We start from the raw sequence: 21,702 nt of genomic DNA on the forward strand, positions 1-21,702 counted from the left end.
AAATGGGGAAAAATACTGTCATGTAATCACACTCAAACTCTTCCCAAGTATTATTCCCTTCCACACATTTATGTCATCAAGCTTTAGAAATCAGTCAACATAGGCTGTGTGCAGTGGCTCACACCTGTAATCCCAGCACTTTCAGAGGCAGAAGCAGGCAGATCGGTTGAGCCCAGGAGTTTGAGACCAGCCTGGACAACATAGGGGAACCTCGTCTCTATAAATAATACAAAAATTTGCTGGGCATGGTGGCACACACCTGTAGTCCCAGCTACTTGGGGAGCTATGGCAGGAAGATCGCTTGAGCCCGGAGATTGAGGCTGCAGTTAGCTGAGATTGAGCCACTGCACTCCAGTCTGGGTGACAGAGGAAGGCCCTGTCTCCAAAAAAAAAAAAAAAAAAAAAGAAAAGAAAAGAAAAGAAAGAGAAAGAAAGAAATGAATCAATATGGTCTAATGTAAAGAGAACAAATCTTGAAGTCAATATCAATATTTCCATCAGGCTATTACTTACTAGTTATATGAACTTGACTAAACCACTTCAGCTCTGAGTGTCTTAATTTCCTCATGTGTAAGGTGAAAATATTACAAAGACTGTCACGAGGTTTAAACAAAATGATCCCTGCGGATGGACCAGGCAATCGATCTCTGAGCCTCATTCACACGTAAATAACTACTGGTATTATATAAGTGGCATAGTCATGAATAGGTAACAAACAGTTTAACAGAGACCACACAGAAAGAGATAGAATGTAGTAATTATTATATACTATGCCACTTTATGTTTTATGTAACTTTACAGTTTACAAGCTACCTTTGCATATACAAATAAGCTGTTTTAGAATTTGTAATGAAGCAGCTTAATACAAAACACAAATAACATTTATTTTACTAAATGTTTTCTTAATAGTTCAGAATAATTTCCAGTCACTAACCTCAAAAACCTAAAAGTAATCTTGAAGAAAGAAAACTGTGCTGCACGATACACATTGTAACCACAATGATCTGTTAGAAAAATAATTTTTTTTTTTTTTTTGAGAGAGAGTTTCACTCTTGTTGCCCAGGCTGGAGTGCAATGGCACAATCTCAACTCACTGCAACCTTTGTCTCCCAGGTTCAAGTGGTTCTCGTGCCTCAGGCTTCCGAGTAGCTAGGATTACAGGCATGTGCCACCATGCCTGGCTAATTTTTTTTTTTGTATTTTTAGTAGAGATGGCTAATTTTTTTCTGTATTTTTAGTAGAGAAGAGGTTTCTCCATGTTGGTCAGTCTGGTCTCAAACTCCAGACCAGTCCCGTATGTGTAATCCACACATGTAACAAAAGTCATGTGCATAATGCAGTGGTACTACTATCATGTGTTATCTTGTATTTCTCATCATCATAATTAAGGTTTTACTGCTTGATCAAAAGCTTGGTTATTCTAGAAAAGAAAAACAAAAAACAAAACAAAAAACCCAAATACAATAATCAACTAAACAAAGACCCCAAGTTTATACCTTCAAAACATTTAAAATACAGCTTTACTCATTGATTTGGAAATGTCTGATTTCTAGGGTAATTTTAACCCATGCAACCATTGTTTAAGCACTGCCCCACACAGACCATACCTCCTCTTTCAGCATACTTATAGGTCCCTTATGATAGACTGCAGCACTTGACTTTCAGATATGTTCCAAGTTGTACCTGAGCTCTACAATAAGCACAAGTTTCCTTATAACTTAATAATTAGGCTTAAAAAGACTTCTTTAGGTTCTCAGAACAACACACGAGGGAAACATGTTGTTCTGTTAGATATTTTTGTAAATCTCTGTTAATCTCACACTTATTTTTATAGAGAAATACTGTGTAAATTTCAAAGATAAACTGTTCATGTATTCAACATCATGTGTCATTGCAATTTTACTGAAGGTGATCCAATAACTATCTTTATTTTGCAACAAAATATGAAAAATCACCTGGTATCTTCTCTCTGGAATGTAAGGATATTGCTTTATTTGCCAACAAGAGATCCACGAGGAGCTGCAAAACTGTCCTAAAGTTACCTAGACCCTCACTTTTCCTGTTGGTTATCCTCTCTTTCCTTGCCCAGCATCTCCTAGGAAAGAATGTAGAACCATTTATAGTGATTCCTAGGAAAAAATCTAAAACCAATTACAGTGATTCCTAGGAAAGACTCTAGAATCATTCAGAGTGATGAGCTTAGAGGTAATCCCTTGAGACTCCCAGTGACACTGATTGCTCCAACTATTCCTGTCTTTCTGCTGTCTGTTCCTGCTACCCAGAATGCATTCCTCTAAGTCCCCGCACACCTCCATACCTTACTCAGGAATTCATTATTTAAAAACAATTATAAAACGTGTATCCCAGACAACAAAACAGAACATGTCTTTCCATGCAATGTGTTTATGGCTTTGTGGACAAGATGGTCTCTAAAACACAATGACATCCATTTTAGGAGTATGCATAACAGACAAAGTACAGTGCTCTGTAGAGCTCTGAGGAAGAAGAGATCTTAAAGTAGTCAGGGAAGGCTTCCATGAGGTAGTGACATGTGGACCCAGACTTGGGTCAGGTAAGAACCCTTTGGTTGTGAATAAAAATGGAAGAGCCAGACAAATCCCATGAAGACTCTCCATGTTCATCAGGACTTGGGAGTATATCAGTATTTTATCAGTATAGGGGCGCAAACTCTCTCAAATTGCTAATGACAAGCAAAAGAGTTCCAATCCTAGTGCCATTATTTTCAAGCTGTGTGATACTGAACAAGTTTGTTTGCCTTTCTGAATTCTTCATATCTGTGAAATGGAGAGATTTATTTATGTATTTATTTATTAATACTTTGGAAGGCCACTGCGGGACTAAATAAGATAATACTTTACATTTACGAAGGGCTTCACAATCTGATGCAAGTTAATACATGTGCAAGTTTATTGTCATACAGATCACAATTTTAAATAGCTTCCCTATTACTCCCAATTTACCTGCTTTCATTCACTATCTATGATTTGACTCTCTCACAAGAATATAAACTCTATAAAGGAAGGAACATGGCTTTATTTTCTATTAAACCCCAGTATCTAGAATAGTGCCTGGCATGCTGCAGGCACTCAAGAAGTATCTGCTGGCTGGATTAATGTAAAATAGAAATGTAAAACTGAGGTCTCATCAATCCTGTAGGGCTTGTTAGGGGTTAAATGAAGTATCATATGACAGGAAAACAGCTGACATATAGCTGACTGTCGCCTCATCCCTCTATCCTAGACACCTAACTGGCTCACTGTGGAGAAGCACATGCAGAATTTCACAGGGATCCAGGAGCGATAGGGCCTCTACTTTGGTATGTCAGCACTATACCCCACGTGGTACAGTGTTTCCAGGCTGGCAGGTGAGAAGTAACCTTGGAATTTAGTAATATTACTTTTTCTAGGTATAGGCGTAACAAAGATGTCCGTTGAAATGCCAAATATCAGCTTTGGGGCTAAGTGCAATACACTGGCTCCTGGCTGGCTAGGCTGGTCAGTTTTTCGGTTTTATAGTCTTTGTAGTAGAAACATACCATACCATTGAATGCCAGGATGATGGAAGAAAAGAAGGAAGGGAGGAAGGGAGGAAGGGATGGAGGGAGGGAGGGCTAGCAGACAAAAGAAATATACCATACTTGTTAGTCTGATTCCACCTAAGTGAACAAGTAGTAGGTGGAATGACTAAGGACAAACAAGACTATAAACATTTAATGCCATATCATTAAATATCCACTGATTATTCTTTGCTTGGATCTGTAAATTACCTAAGTGATAGTCATATATCAAAGTATTATTAACTCTGAAAAGTGAAAATATTTTGATATGTAATGATGAAAAGAGCAAGTCTGGATGGAATAGCTCAAGCGGAACAACAGAGATAAGAAGGTTGGGAGAGGCACAGTTACAAACTATTTTTGGCTAAAAAACAATGTAGATGAGGTGGTAAGGGAGGACTGCAAAGGTGGGCTTCGGGCACACAATGAAAGGTCTTGCAGGCTAAGCTGAGGAACCCAAACTTCATCTGATGGATACTAAATTATTACTAAAAGTTTCTGACCAGAGAATTGTCTATTTAAATCAACATGGTAGCAATCAAAGACCACGGAGAAGGGACTGAAGTATGAACTCCTAGTTAAGGAATACGTAGGAAGAAACTAAGGCGGTGTTGAAGCCAGACAATAGAGTTTGAACAATGACTGCAGACTTTACCAGCTGTGTAACCCTGGGCAAATTAACCTCTCTAGGCCTTAGTCTCCTCAGCTGAACAATAAGAAAAACTATCTTATAGTTTGTCGTGTGACTAAATGAAATGATACATGTACAAGAACACAGAACATTAACCTGAGCCTGGAACACAGTATCTACAAAAGTACTCATAAAATGCCAGCTAACTTTATTCTTAATGGGCTTCTGAAATAGGATGAAAACACTGAGATCATAAAGTGGGGGCTGTCTGGAAGAAGGAAAATCCAGAGGTTTTGTGATAATCAGCTGATAAGAGACACATATGAGGTTTAAACCTTGAATGGGGAATATTGATTAAAAGAGATAGTAAAATAGGAGGAAAAAGTTTTGAAGGTATTGCTGAGGCCTATTTTATTACATTTCATTACTTTGTTACCCAAAGACAGATGCTAGGAATAGTTCTTATTAACATAATGGTGCATTTCCTTTCTCTCTCAAGCCTGGGGTAACTGTGGAGACCTCTGTGTGTGGCAAGCACCAAAATGAAAGTGACTTGTTCCTGGGGCTCATCCCAAAAGCTGCTTTACAGTTTGGAAAGAAAATGGACCAGAGGACCTGGTAGTTATTCAAAGCCCTGCTCAAATCTCACCTACTCTACAGAACATCCTGGTGCCCAGCAGTTGCTCCCTCCTCCAGACTCTTATGACTGTGGCATGTGGTGGTGGTCTTTATCCAACTAGATTACAAACTCCATGAGGGCCTGGCAAGTTTGCCAACTCTCTGTACCCACCATAGACTAGGGCTACTCCATAAAGTCATGGATTAGGCTTATAAGGATGATTAGCTATTTACCTGAAAACATGCTGGCAACCCTGAAGCTGTCCGTAAGACCAGCTCTAGCAAACTCACCTTCTCTCTACTTAATTAGTAAACTGAGCAATGATTTTTCAAACAGTAGTACTTTGACAGTATCACACATCATTCATCTTTATTGCGTATCTTTGACAATATATAAATACAAGCAAAAATATTCTTGAGGAAGGGCTGATGGGACATTTGTGCACAACTAAAAAAAAAAAAATAGGCCGGGTGCAGTGGCTCACGCCTATAATCCTGGCAATTTGGGAGGCTGAGGCAGGTGGATCATCTGAGGTCAGGAGTTCGAGACAAGCCTGGCCAATATGGCAAAACCCTGTCTCTACTAAATATACAAAAGTTAGCAGCGCGTGGTGGCAGGCGCCTGTAATCCCACTTGGAGGGCTGGGATGGGAACTGCTTGAATTGGCGAAGCAGAGATTGCAGTGAGCTGAGATCACGCCACTGCACTCCAGTTTGGGCGACAGAGCGAGACTCCGTCTTAAAAAACAAAACCATATCACTACAAAAAAAAAAAAAACTGATTCAAAATAAACAGGAATTGGGTCTTTTCTAAGCAAGATACTAAAGTTAAAAGAAAACTATAATTTTAGAAACGTAACATGTAAGCACACATATAAGAACAAATTATATATGTGTGTATATGGTTACATACGTATATATGTGCATATATAGATATTACACATATTTTAAGATATCAAATGGACCCATAAAAGATGCTTTCTTGTCCTTCCCCTTTCCTCTACTTCCCACATTTTTAAATGGGGAAAAAGGTGTATCTATTTTGAAACATACCAAGGAAAGTACAACACACTTAATCACACCAGCAAATAGTTAAGATAATGCTTATGCCAGTATCTTAACTATATTTTTAAAAAAGCAATATTCAAACACCATATTAACTGTGAAAGACAAAAATGGTTTAAAAATGTCTAACATTTCCTGAACTTCAAAAAATACACATGCAAAGTTTACTGAATTCCAAAGATAAATTATAACAGCAATTTCAGAAGTAAAAATTTTCATTCTGAATATGATTAACATGATATTAAAACCAAAAAAATAATTTGGAATTCTATATAATGTGCTTAGTGATCTGGTATTTTATGTATGTCCCATCTAAAAAAATAAAATCTATGAGCCATACTTGAAACTACTTAATGATGAAAAATTATGCAAATTTGGATAACCAGAATGCTTATTTTCATAAGCTATTCTAAGAATGAAGCAATTATACTAAAAATAGACATCCATGATCATCTTACCCTGTGATGTCTGCTACCTAGAGCCCCTTACCTGACACAGAGACGGCGTGTGTCCGCATGCCTTGCTTTTCACTGTTGGCCAGCCTGCGACAGACAAGAGCAAAGCTGTAAGCCCTGCAATTTCCCCAAGACCCCCGCCACTCAGACTCATCAAGTAGGGAGCTACCTTGGATGAGGAAGACAAAATTTTAGAAAGGTGACTTCTTTAAAAATTGGATTCTACTATTAAAATTGGCTGCTGTAATGCTTTAAAAATCAGAAATTAAGGTACACAACTGAGGAAATGCTGAACTGTTCTGAGAAAGATACTCTTGACAATAATTTAAAACAATGCAATACAATTTAATGTAGTATGCATGGGTTAAATAAAAATGTAAACTTAAATGCTAGACAGTAAAGGATTGCCCCAAAGTTATGAGAGAAAAACCATATACCTGGAAGTGGATTTTGCTCTTTACAACATAATATGAAATACTATAATATGACTAGTCCTTCTTAAATTTATGGCATGTAAAAAATATCAAGAAATACATTAATATATGCTATTACTTACAGACTTAAAGTAATCTCAATTTATCTTGCTACTTGCTAAATGCCTTAATACTAGTTTTACATATTTACCCTCATAAAATAAAATTTTGGCCAAGAGTCTGGGTGCCATTTAAAAAATGCAAGTACGGTTAGTAAAAAACCTTTGGAAAGCACAAAATACAGGGGAAAAAGGAACTACACAGTCTTTAGATATTAAGTTACCTTGGTCTTTTTATAAAAGAAAATCTTTTCCAGATACACAAGCATGTATTAAGAAAGTGCTGAAAAAATTTTTTTCTAGTACATAGAATTTATACTAGGAAATACTGACACTTAAAACAGTATAGGTTAAATATCTCTTATATGCAATGCTTGGAACTAGAGTGTTTCCAATTTCAGATTTTTTTGGATTTTGGAATGTCTACACATACACAGTGAGGAATCTTGGGGATAGGAACAAGTCTATATGTGAAATTTGTTTATGTTTCATATACACCTTACACATATAACCTAAAGGTAATTTTATACAATATTTTAAATAACTGTGCACAAAACAAATATTTGACTGCAACCTGTTACACATGAGGTCAGGTGTGGAAGTTTCCACTTGCTGCATATGTTGGTCCTCAAAAAGTTTCACATTTTGGAGGATTTTGAACTTTGAAGTTCCAGGTTAGGAATGCTCAACTTGTACATTGTTTTGAAGCATTATAACCAATTAATGTGAAACTGTATAATCTCTGTAATCACAGCACACAGCCATAGACTTATGTTCCTTTTACAGAATTCTCCAAATACTTGAAATTTTATATCTACAGTATAAAAATTTAACAGAAGTTGTTTTCTAACAACTCCTTACTTTCTCTTCCATTGCAGCTACATGAGTTATCACAACTTATCTTTGAACTATATTTATTGGGCAGTCAGAGGGCACACATTTTAAATAAATAGATTACATCACTTCCTTCCTTGTTCTGTTGCCAAAACACTGTAGTTTTCCCTTGTCTGCAACACAATTTATGTATGCTGTTGCTAAGCAACTTTCTCACGATAGCTTGGATTTCAGCACTTATCTGATAACGGTGTCCTGCTTACAGGCATGCGCCACCATGCCCAGCTAATTTTTTGTATTTTTAGTAGAGACGGGGTTTCACCATGTTGACCAGGATGGTCTCGATCTCTTGACCTCGTGATCCACCCGCCTCGGCCTCCCACAGTGCTGGGATTACAGGCTTGAGCCACCGTGCCCGGCCTAACATTTCTAATGTACTACTTTCCTCACTCACTTTCATATCTCTGTTTATGATTCCAGTGGGGGGGGGGGGAGTGTGTATGTGTTTAAGAGATGGGGTGAAGTCTCACTAGGTCACCCAGACTAGAGTGTGGTTGCTATTCACAGGCGTGATCATACTGCATCACAGCCTCAAACTCCCAGGCTTCGGTGATCCTCTTGCCTCAGGCTCAGAACCACAGGAACATGCCACATTGCCCAGCTTTGACTCATGTATGTTTTAAACCCCAAATTATCCCCTAATTTCCCAAAACTAAAGGTACTCTAAATAACATTAGTTCCTGTGCTGATATGACCCCAAATGAACCTCTATCAGACACTGCTGATGCTGTAGAGCGCACTGTCCAAAGCTAGAGGTCTCTCGCCACCATCCTCCATCCACACAGTCACATGCACTAGCCATGTGCAGACCCTGCCTGTGTGAGGCCCACAGTATTGCACATGACCCTGGCTGACTGTAAGCTTACTGCCCAGGGAGGGCAGACAAGTTAAAAAGTCATGTTTAGAACTATGGTAATTACTACTAGAAGCAACTATAGGAAAACATGATGGGGATGCTCTCCTGGCTTGAGGGTGGGGCAAGGTGGGTCAACGAGGTTTTCACAGAAAGTGATGTAGAATGAGACCCAGAAGATGAGTAGGGCTTAGCAAGGAAAAGGGGGTTGGAAGAAGAGTGAATCATGCAAAGACTGGCAAAGGCCTTTAGGAAAAAGATTGTTTGCTCCTGGAATAGACAAAAAGTTCAATGTAGCTAAGAACAGTATGAGGAGTGACAAAAACCAAGGCTAGAGGAGTGAGCCGGGAACAATCACGTGGGCTTCTGCAAGCCACGTTAAGAATACTGGAAAGTATACTAAGAGCAACAGTAGGTCATGTAAGAGATTTAATTAGGAAAGCTTCCTCAAGCTGTAGTGTAGAGCACAAATAGGCTAATGAGCAAAACTGGACAGAGACTGATTTAGGAGGAAGTATGCAGAACAGAGTTAATATAGCAGGCCTGTGACTAACGTTACATGATCCCTTACCTGGCATCTGGGAACTTGAATTTTCGTGGAGTTGCCATGACCATCCCCTGACAGGTATGGTACACTGTGCCTAAAATGTTTGTACAAACAATGTGGTTTATGCTAAACTCTTGCTTTCCTTCTGGGAGTCTGGAATTTGGATGCATGCCAGACTGCATGTATAAAGAACCCTCAATAAAAACCCTGGGCATCAAGTCTCTAATGAGCTTTCTCAGTAGCCAACGTTTCACACAGGCCATCATAATCCATTGCTGGGGAATTCATAGTGTCCTGTGGCCTCCATTAGGCAGGGACCCTTGGAAGCTTGCCTTCGGTTTTCTCTGGACTTCACCCCATGCGCCTTTGCCTTTGCTGATTCTGCTTTGTATCTGTCCATTTGCTGTAATACATCATAGCTGAGTCCCGTGGGTCCTAGATCTTGGGGACCCCCAACACAGGAGTGTACTTAGGTAGCCGAGATAGGTAAGCACGAGGGAGAGGCAGTGGGAAGATGGTGAAGCAGACGGGTCTATTTAGAACATGGAACTGGAGGAAATGGTAATTAACTGGCTATGGAGAAAAGAGAGAGGGATAGAACAAAGCCCAGGCCTTTCCCTCTCTATTCCAGTGGCCTCTTAGGCTCACTGTTCCTCTTCAAGTGTCTTGGAAAGTGCAAACATCTCTGCAAGCACTTACCACACAGCTGTAAGTGTGTGTGTTTACCTGTGTATCCGATTGTCTAGATTTTAACATTCATATCTTAGTCCCCAGTTCCTAGCATGTTGGCTGAGAATATAAAGTTACATAAGTTCTTTTGATATTACTATTTGATTCTTTTAATTTTATAGATCAATAACACCTATTATGAAATTCAGGATGTAAACAAGAAAATTAACATAAATTATTTCTCTTTAATTTTCATACTTGTAAAACCAGCCAGAATGTCACATATTTTCAGGTTCTTATAAAGATTAGCAAGAACATATGAAGCAAAGGTTTAACCATAGGCTCTCAACATTATGATTATTCTTTAGCTCCCCCATAGAACTTAAAGAAAAAATTACATTTTTGATTAAACCTAAGTACTTAATAAAATTTACAACTGAGTTGATTTCTTTCTAGAATTGTTTCCTAGTTTCCTGATTATGTATAGAGAAATTTAATTTTTTAGGAGAATGAATAATAAAGCATAGCAATTTCCTTAAAGTTTCCAGCAAAACAAAATAACACTACATACAAAGTAGTACTTACTTTGGTATTGATGGCAAAGCCCGTTCACCTTCTGTGGGGGAAAAAGGAAAGAGATGTATAAGGTTCTTTTTACTCCTTTTGAAACGATGGTGCCTAGAATCAAGAGAGGAAGGATGAGGCCTTTACTGGTATTCCAGCAATGACCCTTTAAACAAAGTTGCTACACTGTCTACCTTAGGTTCTCATGGTTTTATTTTCAATATTTATAACAAACATGAACTATTAGATACAATTGTTTAAAAGGAACTGCCTAATTATAGTAAACAACTAAGATGCTAAGTTGGTAAAATACTTTGCAGGAGACTAACAGATGAAGAGTTTCTTATGATTAGTCAACACTCCTTGTCAAAGGACCAGGCATTCTGCATTTTGATAAAACTACTCACTAGTAACAACATAAAAACTTGTGCAGGAAGCACAGAGAAACACAAAGAAAACAATTCTACAGGTGTGTGTGGCTGCCAAAGGAATGAATGTATGAGAGAAGCCAAGTCCTGGAGCTGTCACCTGAAGGAGCCCTGTACACGGCTGGCTGGAAGGTGAGCCAGGCAGTTATCTGCCACAGTTTGGGGTGGGCCCCCTTTTTGCTGAGTCAGACACAGTGACTGGCTCATACCTGCCTGACCACAGGGAGGCTGAGGACTTTGTTCAATGGTGGGGGAGACTCTTTTTTTCCCCACAGCCTTCATTTTGCAAACCAGGAAACACAGAGCCCTCCCTGGTTTAATCTCTAATCTGAATTAATGTAATAGCCTCCTAACTGGACCTCTCTTCTAATCCATATGAGCTAAATGATTTCAGAATAATCTTCCCAAATTACAAATTCATGAAGTCAAGCAAGTTATTATTCTTAACATTTTAGTGTCTCTCAAAAGTGTTCAGGATAATTTACGAAGCACTGCTTCACTTTTCCCAGCACACAAACACTGCTCTGGCTGTCATCTTTGTATTGTGTATCTATGGGGTGGTATGGGAGGCTGAGGAGGGACCTATCTACCACTCACCACTCTGGTGCCCTTCTAGGCAGCTACTTGGTAACACCACTCATGTAGTCACACTTGCTATCGACAGGTCCTCTCCTTGCATTTGCCCTTGAATTCGTTCCAACCAGTTCCCCGACACCCACACATCTCCAATGACATCTGCCTTGCTAAACCCAATTGTTCACTTACAGTTAGCACTTAACACAGCTAATCTGTCCTCCTGAGAACTTCCCACCCTGGGCCTCCTGAACTTTGTACTATATTCTCTTGGTTTTCTTCTGTCCTCTCAGGGTAACTCTTCTTCATCTTCTTTACTGGTTCCTCATCATCTCCCTGGCCTGATGAAGATTAGAGAACCCAGTGCTCACACTTGTACCTCTTAACCTCTCTTCCTTGGTAACTTCATACAGTTTCAAAGTGTCAAACGCCACCCACATTTTGCAGCTCCCAAATGCATACCTCTAGCTTGGACCTCTCCCCTGACCTGAACTTCTGCATCTGGTTGTCTACCTGACACCTCCCTCTAGATGTCTGAAGGCTGCTAGGACTTGCTGATGCTCAGAACTGAGTCCTGGTGGGTACACCTGCATAATTCCCATTGTTCAGGTGGAACCAGAAGTCATCACAGGGCCTCTCTGCTCCCCAATCCATACCTAGCGCAGCAAATACGAGGCTTTACTGTCCAACTCTATCCAAAGTCGTCTTACTTGTCACTGTCATTATAGGACCCCTGGGCCAAACATCAATCACCTTCCTACATCATGGTAATAGCCTCCTGATTAGTCCCTCTACTTTATCTGTACCCAGGCCAACCTAGCATGGTTTATTCTCAGCACAGTAGCCAGAGTACTTATTCTAGAACATAAACCAGATTACATTATTCCTCTCTTCAAACCATCCAATGGCTTCCCAAATCACTAAGTACAAGCCAAAGCCCTTACAATGCCTTTACATCTTGACCAACCACTTGCCCTGGGATCACCCCCTCAAGGCATCTAGTGACCTGGGTCTCTGCTGTTCCAGGCATGCTTCCTAGCATTCCTCAGCCTTTAACAGGGAATAGCCAGATATCCTTATAGGTTCTGTTTTCCACTCCTTCAGGTGCAACTCTCTTAGTGAGACCTTCCCTTATTTAAAATTGTATCCCTTACACTCTTCCCTATTTTTCTCAACACAGCAATACCATTAGGTGTATGCTATAGTATTTATTTCCTCTACTAGTTTACTTACTTTGTTTATTGCATGTATGTCCTCACCTACATGAAATTTCCATGGATGCACAACCTTGTCTGTTTGCTGCTACACATCCTGTCCTAGAACTGTGCCTAGAAAATGGTTGGAGCTCAACAACTACATGTTGAAAGCATGAAGCGTTTGGTCTGGCCAATCCGCCTTTTCAGTATTACTTATCACTATTCCCTGACTGCACATTGTATCTCCCTGAACATACTGCACATGCCTTGAAAGGTGCTCTTCCTTCATTCAGGTAGAAACATTCCTCAGTATTTCAAAGATCAATTCAAGTTCTATTCCCTGCAGGGAGCCCTTCCTGGAATATCCCAGTTTGCACTGAGTGGCATCCTCTGTGTTTCTGTTGCATCCACAAAACATTTGCCACAAACCATACTTCTCCACAGACTACTCAACCTGCCTAAAGTTATGGTAAGATCTACGCTGCACAAAGACATCCCTAATACCTCGCAGAGTATCTGGCACTCAGGAGACTCTCCGACCACTGTTTGGTAAAGAAAGAAAGAAATCAACCTAGGACCCTATGTTACTCTTTCTGAAAAGCTGTTTAATTCTTCTAATTTGCAGAGATACTTGTGAGGCTGAACACTGTATGTATACAACTCACTGCACACAACTGGAATTCAAGCTGAACTTCATCACTTGTTGATATTTTGAATATCTATTTCAAGCAAAATAACCAAGTCACACCAGGAAGACCAAATTTAGCGTAACTGAAAAGGCCTGATAATTAGTTTATTATCCCATGAACATGAACATGACCACCAGCACCACCACCTTATTCACACCCAAATTGTTACTAATATAGCCTTTCAAATGACACATTAGTGTGATTTCTGTTTACATTCTGTTGAAATTTCTATTTCCTGAAAGCAAAATAAATCCATTATTGCATTTTTGGCTAAAAGAAGACTTCCTAGGTAGCTGGGCATGGGTAGAAGGGCAGCTGTAAAGGAGATAAACAATAGGAGGACTCTGAAAGAATACTTTTATAAAGAGAGTAATGTAATACAGAAAAATGGCAATAGACACTATCAGTAGAAGTAGCATTTAAGAAAACCCTAAGGACTCACCACCCAAAATGCCTAATTCTGGGAGTTAAATGTTTTTGTTCAAATATACTTCCATTCTTCTTACAAGTATTCATTAACTGAAATTGGTGACTTATCAGACTTTTTTAATGCTTATAAATACACAAGTTTAGAGATACACACACACACATGAACACACTTACATGTAGGTTTTTAATACATCAATACAGCTATTTTTTTAAACAGCTGCATAGTATTACATCATGCATGCATACTCCATTTATTAATTTTTGCTAATTTTTTCTATTATACACAATGCAGGAGTCAAAGGGGCAGAGTACTCCTTAACTGTCTTCTGAAAATGTACGAATTTACAATGACACAAGCATGAGAATGCATTCTTCAGAAGTCTTGCCAATGGTGGTTATCAGGTTTTTTTAAAACCAATGTAATTAGTACAAAATGAAAGACATCACTGCTTCTATCCATATATTCCTTGCACATTTATATGTCCATTGCTCTACAAGGTAACCCATTTTTATACTTGGTTGTCTTTTAGTGAATGAGATGGAAGAACACTTTAAAAATGAGAAATTTTAATTATTTATTATATGTGTTATAGATATTTTCCCCTCTGTTACTGTAGCTTTAAAAATGTTATCTTGTACTAAACGAAGTGTTTAAATTATGTAACTGTGTTTGCTTTGGCAGCACACAAGTGTTTTAATTATATAATTAAATATAACAATTTTATTTTTACAGCTCTTGGGATTTATGTCATACTTAGAAGCATTCACTCCCTCCCTTGAAACCTACAGTATTCACCATCATTCGATACACAGAAAACCTACTTAAGAATTATGTAATTACAACTCTGTATTATATTGTACACTTTCCTCTGAAAAAATTTTACCACAGAATTTTACTAAAACTGCAAAATTGATTCTAAACTTTCTTTCAGATAAGGTGTATGTTAGATAACACCATACAATGACGGCCAAAGTTATGCAGACTGCGGTGGAATGCAGTATAGGACAATTTGGCTTGTGGCTCTATGTTCTCCCCAATAAACATCACCTTTTATTTATTTATTTATTTAAATTAAATTAATTAATTTTTTTAGATGCAGTCTTGCTATGTGGCCCAGGGCAAATTCCTGCCCTCAGGGATTCTCCTGTGTAGCTGGAATTACTGACGTGAGCCACTATGACAAGCTAATATCCTGTTGTTGTTGTTGTTGTTTCTGAGACGAGTCTTGCTTTGTCGTCCAGGCTGGAGTACAGTGGTGCAATCTTGGCTCACTGCAATCTCCGCCCCTGGGGTCCAAGCGATTCTCCCGCCTCAGCCTCCCCGGTAGCTGGGATTACAGATGCGCGCCACTGCGCCCATCTAATTTTTGTATTTTTAGTAAAGACGGGGTTTCACTATGTTGGCCAGGCTGATTTTCAACTCCTGACGTCATGATCCGCCTGCCTCAGCCTCCCAAAGTGCTGGGATGACAGGCGTGAGCCAAGGCGGCTGGCCTAATAAATCTTTTAAAACCACTATATAAATCCAAAGTAACTAAAGCAGATCAAAGAACTAACAAAATGTGACTGGGCACACCTGGTTCACATGTAGAACGTACTGATTACTTATTACTGTCATGTTATGCATATGCATATATACACATCTAAGTAATTTATGATCTAGAGAAGACAGACTGGCATAGGTAATTGTTAGTCAAAGCGTGTTTCCAGGAAAATGGTACATTAGAGTTGTAGAAACATGTTTAACATTTATTTAAACTCTTAAAAAAAAAAAATCTCGCTTTTCTGAGGATCTAGCAAGATGGCAGAGATAGAGCAAAAGAAGCAGCGGACTTTCCGCAAATTCACCTACCGCGGCGTGGGCCTGGACCTGCTACTGGACATGTCCTACGAGCAGCGGATGCAGCTGAACAGTGCGCACCGCGGCCGCGGTTGAACCCCGGCCTGCGGCGGAAGCAGCACTCACTGCTCAAGCGCCTGCGCAAAGCCAAGCAGGCGCCGCCCATGGAGAAGCCGGAAGTGGTGAAGACGCAGCCGCAGGACACCTTCTGCCCAGGATGGTGGGCAGCATGGTGGGCGTCTACAACGGCAAGACCTTCAACCAGGTGGAGATCAAACCAGAGATGATAGGCCACTGCCTGGGCGAGTTCTCTATCACCCACAAGCCCGGGAACCACGGCCGGCTAGGCATTGGGGCCACCCACTCCTCCCACTTCATCCCCCTCAAGTAGTGGCTCAGCTAATAAAGGCATACGTATCAACAAAGGAAAAAACGAACTCAAAAAATGTACGTATGCTGTGTCCATATGTATTTCTGACTACAACCCACTAAAGATGTTTGACTTTAATATTATTTTAGCTAGGCAATATATCTTCCTCTTAGGGATCTATGATGAAACAGTTATGTAATACATAAACATGCTATGATTCAGAATAAGAAAATTATCAAGTTTAATAATTCATTTTATAAAGACAATATAAAACTGGAAATAACCAATGCCCTATCTAGCTTTTCATGACAAGCATTTTCAGTTATGCTCTTTTCATATAAACAAAGACCTTAAAAAGCATTGCCTTTCATGTTTTAGTATCAAAATGTTTCTCCCTAGAGAGCAAAAAAGCTAACAGTGAAATCAACACAGGAAGATGTTTACATTTTAAACACGGAAGGCTCATTTAATGCCTGACATCCCAATGTTATTTTTAAATGTGTATTAACATTGGAAAAGGACCTTTTGGCAAAGTGAGGATAAAAGATGGAAAATTATTAAAAAGGAAACGGGCAATCTATAACATTTAACATTTTTCCTAAATTACTATCTCTATGTGAAGAAATTATCTAAAAACATTTTAATAATATTTGTAAGGCATATACACCTGTTTAAAATATAAAGTCTGATACTGGGAGAAGAAAATGTCCCAAAAAATAAATAAATAAATAAATAAATAAATAAAATAAAGCACAAAGTGAAAATACAAGACCTACAGCCGCAAAGGCTTTAACTGTGAGAAACTTTAGACTTCTGAAATCAACTTCATTACTCTATTTCATACAAAGAAAACTTAAAAAAATATATGAATAGGCTTTATTGGTGTGATCATTGTGGGAAAAAACACTTTTCCTCTAGAAAAAGCCATGTCCTGGAATCAAACAGACTTATGTTTACTTAGCGAAGGCTCACAGCTTTGTCTGTTTTCAGGGCACAGCATCATTATTTACCTCTTTTAAGATACATAAACAAAGGGTCCAATGACTCGTCTCTATAAAACCCACAACACACACACATGCCGCGCATGCAAACACCATCCCTCCCTCAAACTGCTTTGTAAACAGGGCACTTCTCTGCTGGGCAAGGCTGGATCCTCTGCGTTTCTACCTGCTTCGCTTGGGCTTTGCCTTTTCTCTATCCTCATCACTGTTTAATACAATTCTGCTGACTTGAACACACACAACACTTCAGGATTTTCCTCCTCTACAATCATCCTAGTCACTAAGGTGAGTGCTAGAAAGGGTCTTGGCAATAAGGACAAAACCCACATTCAGAGTCCCCACTTGCACAGTGTGAGCTGCTTTACAGTTACTATTTGGGACGTGTCTTAACAACCCTACAAAATAGGTATCACTCTTTTACAGATGAGGTATCTCAAAGTCTAGGTTAATACAGCGTCAAGATCAGACTAAACTAGTAGCAACAACAGGAACAACAATATAACTAAAATCTATGAGCACCATGTGTGTCAGGTGAAGTTCCAAGCCTATAAATAAATAAGTCCTTTATCCTCCTAATACCATAGAAGATAGTTAACTGTTCTTCATGTTTGACAGAGGACAGAACTGAAGCACAGAAAAGTAATTACAGATGATGATGGCACAGGGGACTCATGATTTGAGCTTAAGTTCCGTAATTCCCAAACCCAGTCTTTTCCTGCTTTACACTACATCTGCTATTATCTTGCTGGGAATATTTTCATTTGATTCGTTCAGAAATCCAAATCCTCAAAAGCATTCCTCATTATATGCTTGCAAAAACTCCACACCATTTTCCAGGGTATTTATTTATTATAATCTTTGATTTTTTTAACATCATGACTTAGAATGCATTTTACTCTTCGAATGCTCTAAGCTTTTGAGATATGTAAGAAAAAATAGAAAGAATACTTCATTTATAGTCAGTTACAAGGGATTCCTTTTTTAAACCCAGAATTTTGTTTAAACCCAAAAGTTTAAAAATACTCATGTATTTAAAAATAGTAATGGCAATTTAGAAAATCCTCTAAGTAGGTAGCTCAAAACACAGACAATGTTTTCTGTAGGCTCTATTCAAACCCAGTTCTTGGCTTGTGGAAGGTGTAAACTGGATCACCATCCCTAGAAAAATAAGCACTCAGATTATACTGAGCTGAATTACTCATTTGGTCTTCCTTTTTACAGTTACCTAAAAGAGGATAATAGGCTATTGTTAGGGGCAAACTCAGTTAACAATCTGGTAGAAATGCAATTGGGAATGCTCAGAAACAGCACCTCACCTTTCTGGGGTCTGATGATAAATGACTGCGAGGCTCCATTCACCAGTCGGCAGTACCCATCTATCAGGTCAGCCATATTCTCTGCAATGGTTAGGGATGGTGCTGTCACTGTCAGAGGCTAAAGGAGAAAAGACCAAGAAAACAGACTTTATTGTTCTTCCCAGTAAGCAAAGGACAGCTGTGCTATGACATCAGAAATCGCTATACACTTGAAAACAGAGTGGGAATGAAACAAGATCTGTTGTAAGATTTGAAAAAGGAAATTTGGTATTTAAGGACATTATTCCTAGAATATGTGACAAATGCAAAACGAGTTGAAAACAGAAAAATCACTGAAACTGGGGCTTTCTAGATTAAAAGGAGATTAAAAATATTTTCCTTCAGAATGTCTGGACCCTCTGGCATACTCCAGGTTAAGGGAAGAATTTAGACAATCAGTAAGTTAAAGTATGACTTGTATCAGAAACTAGACTAATGTGGAGTAAAATTTTTTATCAGCCATCCATCATAATTTGTCTGATGTAAAAGAAAAATAATAAAATTTCATTATTTTTAGCACACATAGCATGTTCTGACCAAAGGCTTAGAAATCATTCTCTTTCTAATATAAAATATGTTCAATATTGAAAAACTTCCTAAAGATCTATCTTTAAGTGTTATCGGAGAGATAAGAAAAGCTGTATTTCATTTTCAAATACAGGTATGGCCTAATTCCTATAAATAGTTATTTATAATCCTCTAAGTGAATGCCTCTCACCTGCATTGCCCTAAATATTACTTGGAGGTTAACAAAATGAAAGGAGGACAGTTTGAAATGATGATGGAATATTACTACTGAGATATTTGCAGGAAAGTTCTATTTGCAACACTGACACAACGTGGTCATATAATGTTTTCTCATTATATGGCTTTTGATATTGTATGGTAATATTTGTTAATCTCAAGAATCAACAAGAGTTCCTAGAGCCCTCAGATGTCACCAAACTCACAGAGTCACAGGGCAAAACAGTGATAAGGCATCTGCCTAAGTGAGGAGTGCTGCAAATAAAGCTACCCAGAGAACTAGCTGTAACAGCCCAAAGAATCCTGGCGTGCTGATGGAAACAGATGAGCTTCAGAAGCATACTTTACACACCAGCACAACCGTGTGTGCCACCAGACTGTCCAGATCCTTTCATACATGAGTGTATTTTGGCCATCTTACAGAAAGGATTCCATTAGGTAGTATTTGCCAAATGGCTCTTTTTCATACCACTTGTTTTAAATCACTGTTGCATGTTGACTAAGAACATAGGCTTTGGATCCAGACTGTTTGGGTACGAACCCCATTTCTGTCAATTACTTGATGTGGCCAACCTCTTATACCTCAGTTTCCTCAACTACAGAATGTGGTTAACCAAAGTATATCAAAGTATGTACTTCTGTGGTTTTACGAATGACACAGCCTCTCTTAGTTTCTGTATAAAGAACCATGGGGGCCGGGCATGGTGGCTCACACCTGTAATCCAAGCACTTTGGAGGCCAAGGCAGGTGGATCACCTGAGGTCGGGAGTTCAAGACCAGCCTGATCAACATGGTGAAACCCCGTCTTTATTTTTAAAAAAAAAAAAAAAGAACCATGGGTAGCATATGCCCAGTATCAGGTATTGCTGCTGTTATAATTATTATAATAATCATATACTATTATTTCTACTCAGAGAATATCATATACAACACAGTATGGAAACTAACTCAGTTTACAGAATATATACAGTCAATGCACCACATTTTGGAAAATGATGGCCCACATATGCGATGGTGGTTCCGCAAGATGTATATAATGGAACTAAGAATTCCTATTGTTGAGTATGCTGTAGCTATCCTGAGGTTGTAATGTAATGCACTGCTCATGTTTGTGGTGATGCTGGTGTAAAAAAATCTATTGTGTTGCCAGTCACATAAAAGTACAGCACATACAATTATATACAGCACATAATACTGGATAATGACTATGTTACTGTCTTATTTTCTTTTATCATTATAGTGTACTACTACTTATTTTAAAAAATTCAATTGTAAAATAGCCTCAGGCAGGGCTTCTAGGAAGTATTCCAGAAGGCAGCACTGTTCTAGGAGACAGCAGCTTCAGGCGTGTTACTGCCCCTGAAGACCTCCCAGTGGTGCAAGATGTGGAAGTAGAAGATAGTGATATGAATACTCCTGACCCTGTGTAGGCCTAGGCTAGTGTGTTTGTGTCTTATTTTTAACAGAGAAGTTTAAAAAGTAAAAATATAGAAAATAATTTTAAAACTAGATAAAAGCTTACAGAATAAGTATGTAAAAAAAAATATTTTGTACAGGTGTACAATGTATTTTAAACTAAGTAAAAAATCAGTTTATAAGATATAAAAGTTACAGTAAGTTAATGTTTATTTACTACTGAATAAAAAGGTTTTAAAAATAAATTTAGTGGAGCCTAAGTATATGGTGTGTACAGTGTTTACAGTCTATAGTAGTGCACAGTAATGTCCTAGATCTTCACATTCACCCGCCATTCACTGACTGACTCACCCACAGCAACTTCCAATCCTACAGGCTCCATTCATGGTAAGGGCTCTATACAGGTGTATCATTTTTTACCTTTTATACTATATTGTTACTGTGCCTTTTCTTTGTTTACATGTATTTAGAGATACAAATACCATTGTGTTACAACTGCTTAAAGTATTTAGTACACTAACATGCTATACAGGTTGGTAGTCTAGGAGCAACAGGCTATATTGTACGGCCTAGGTGTATAGTAAGCTACAACCATCTTAGGTTAGTGTAAGAACAGTCTGTGATGTTTGCATAACAAAGAAATCAGCAAATTATGCATTTCTCTGAACGTATCTATTGTTAAACAAAACATGACTGTACATGTAACTCCTAGAAGTTAATGTCCTTGGTACTTGATGATAACCCTTTTTCCTTTTTGAGACATAGTCTTACTCTGTCACCCAGGCTAAAGTGCAGTGGTGTGATCTTGGCTCACTACAACCTCTGCCTCCTGGGTTCAAAAGATTCTCATGCCTCAACCTTCCAAGTAGCTGAGATTACAGGTGTGCACCACGACGCCTGGGTAATTTTTGTATTTTTTAATAGAGATAGGGTTTCCGTGGTCTTAAGTGATCGGCCTGCCTTGGCCTCCCAAAGTGCTGGGATACAGGTGTGGGCCATCACACCTGGCCTAATGATAATCTTTAATCATCATCTTTACAATAACATTCTTGAATGATTTTTTTTTGAGACAGAGTTTCGCTTTTGTTGCCCAGGCTGGAGTACGATGGTGCGGTTTCGGCTCACCACAACCTTCACCTCCCAGATTCAGGCAATTCTCCTGCCTCAGCATCTTGAGTAGCTGGGATTACAGGGATGCACCATCATGACTGGCTAATTTTTTGTATTTTTAGTAGAGATGGGGTTTCTCCATGTTG

At 38.7% G+C, this 21,702-nt stretch overlaps 1 protein-coding gene, 1 long non-coding RNA gene and 1 pseudogene across 39 annotated transcripts in view; 1 reads left to right on the forward strand and 2 right to left on the reverse strand.

Moving 5' to 3' along the window:
- Positions 1-21,702, reverse strand: part of PTK2 (protein tyrosine kinase 2) — a 344,711-nt gene that overhangs the window by 130,527 nt on the left and 192,482 nt on the right. For all 38 annotated transcript variants that reach the window (XM_032247027.1, XM_032246903.1, XM_032247076.1 and 35 more), the window contains 3 exons: positions 18,248-18,365; positions 10,427-10,457; positions 6,381-6,433 (listed from right to left, as the gene is read on the reverse strand). In XM_032247027.1, the coding sequence (XP_032102918.1) occupies positions 6,381-6,433; positions 10,427-10,457; positions 18,248-18,365 (202 nt within the window). The remainder of the gene's footprint in view (positions 1-6,380; positions 6,434-10,426; positions 10,458-18,247; positions 18,366-21,702) is intronic.
- Positions 13,191-14,993, reverse strand: LOC116529378. The gene is made up of 2 exons (XR_004259480.1): positions 14,605-14,993; positions 13,191-14,538 (listed from the first exon to the last, which is right to left on the reverse strand). It is a non-coding gene; the product is annotated as an uncharacterized LOC116529378 (long non-coding RNA).
- LOC116529376 lies at positions 15,522-15,991 on the forward strand (annotated as a pseudogene).

Source organism: Sapajus apella, unplaced genomic scaffold (assembly GCF_009761245.1).
Source record: "Sapajus apella isolate SASKATOON/1434 unplaced genomic scaffold, GSC_monkey_1.0 scaffold3, whole genome shotgun sequence".
Lineage (NCBI taxonomy): Eukaryota > Metazoa > Chordata > Mammalia > Primates > Cebidae > Sapajus > Sapajus apella.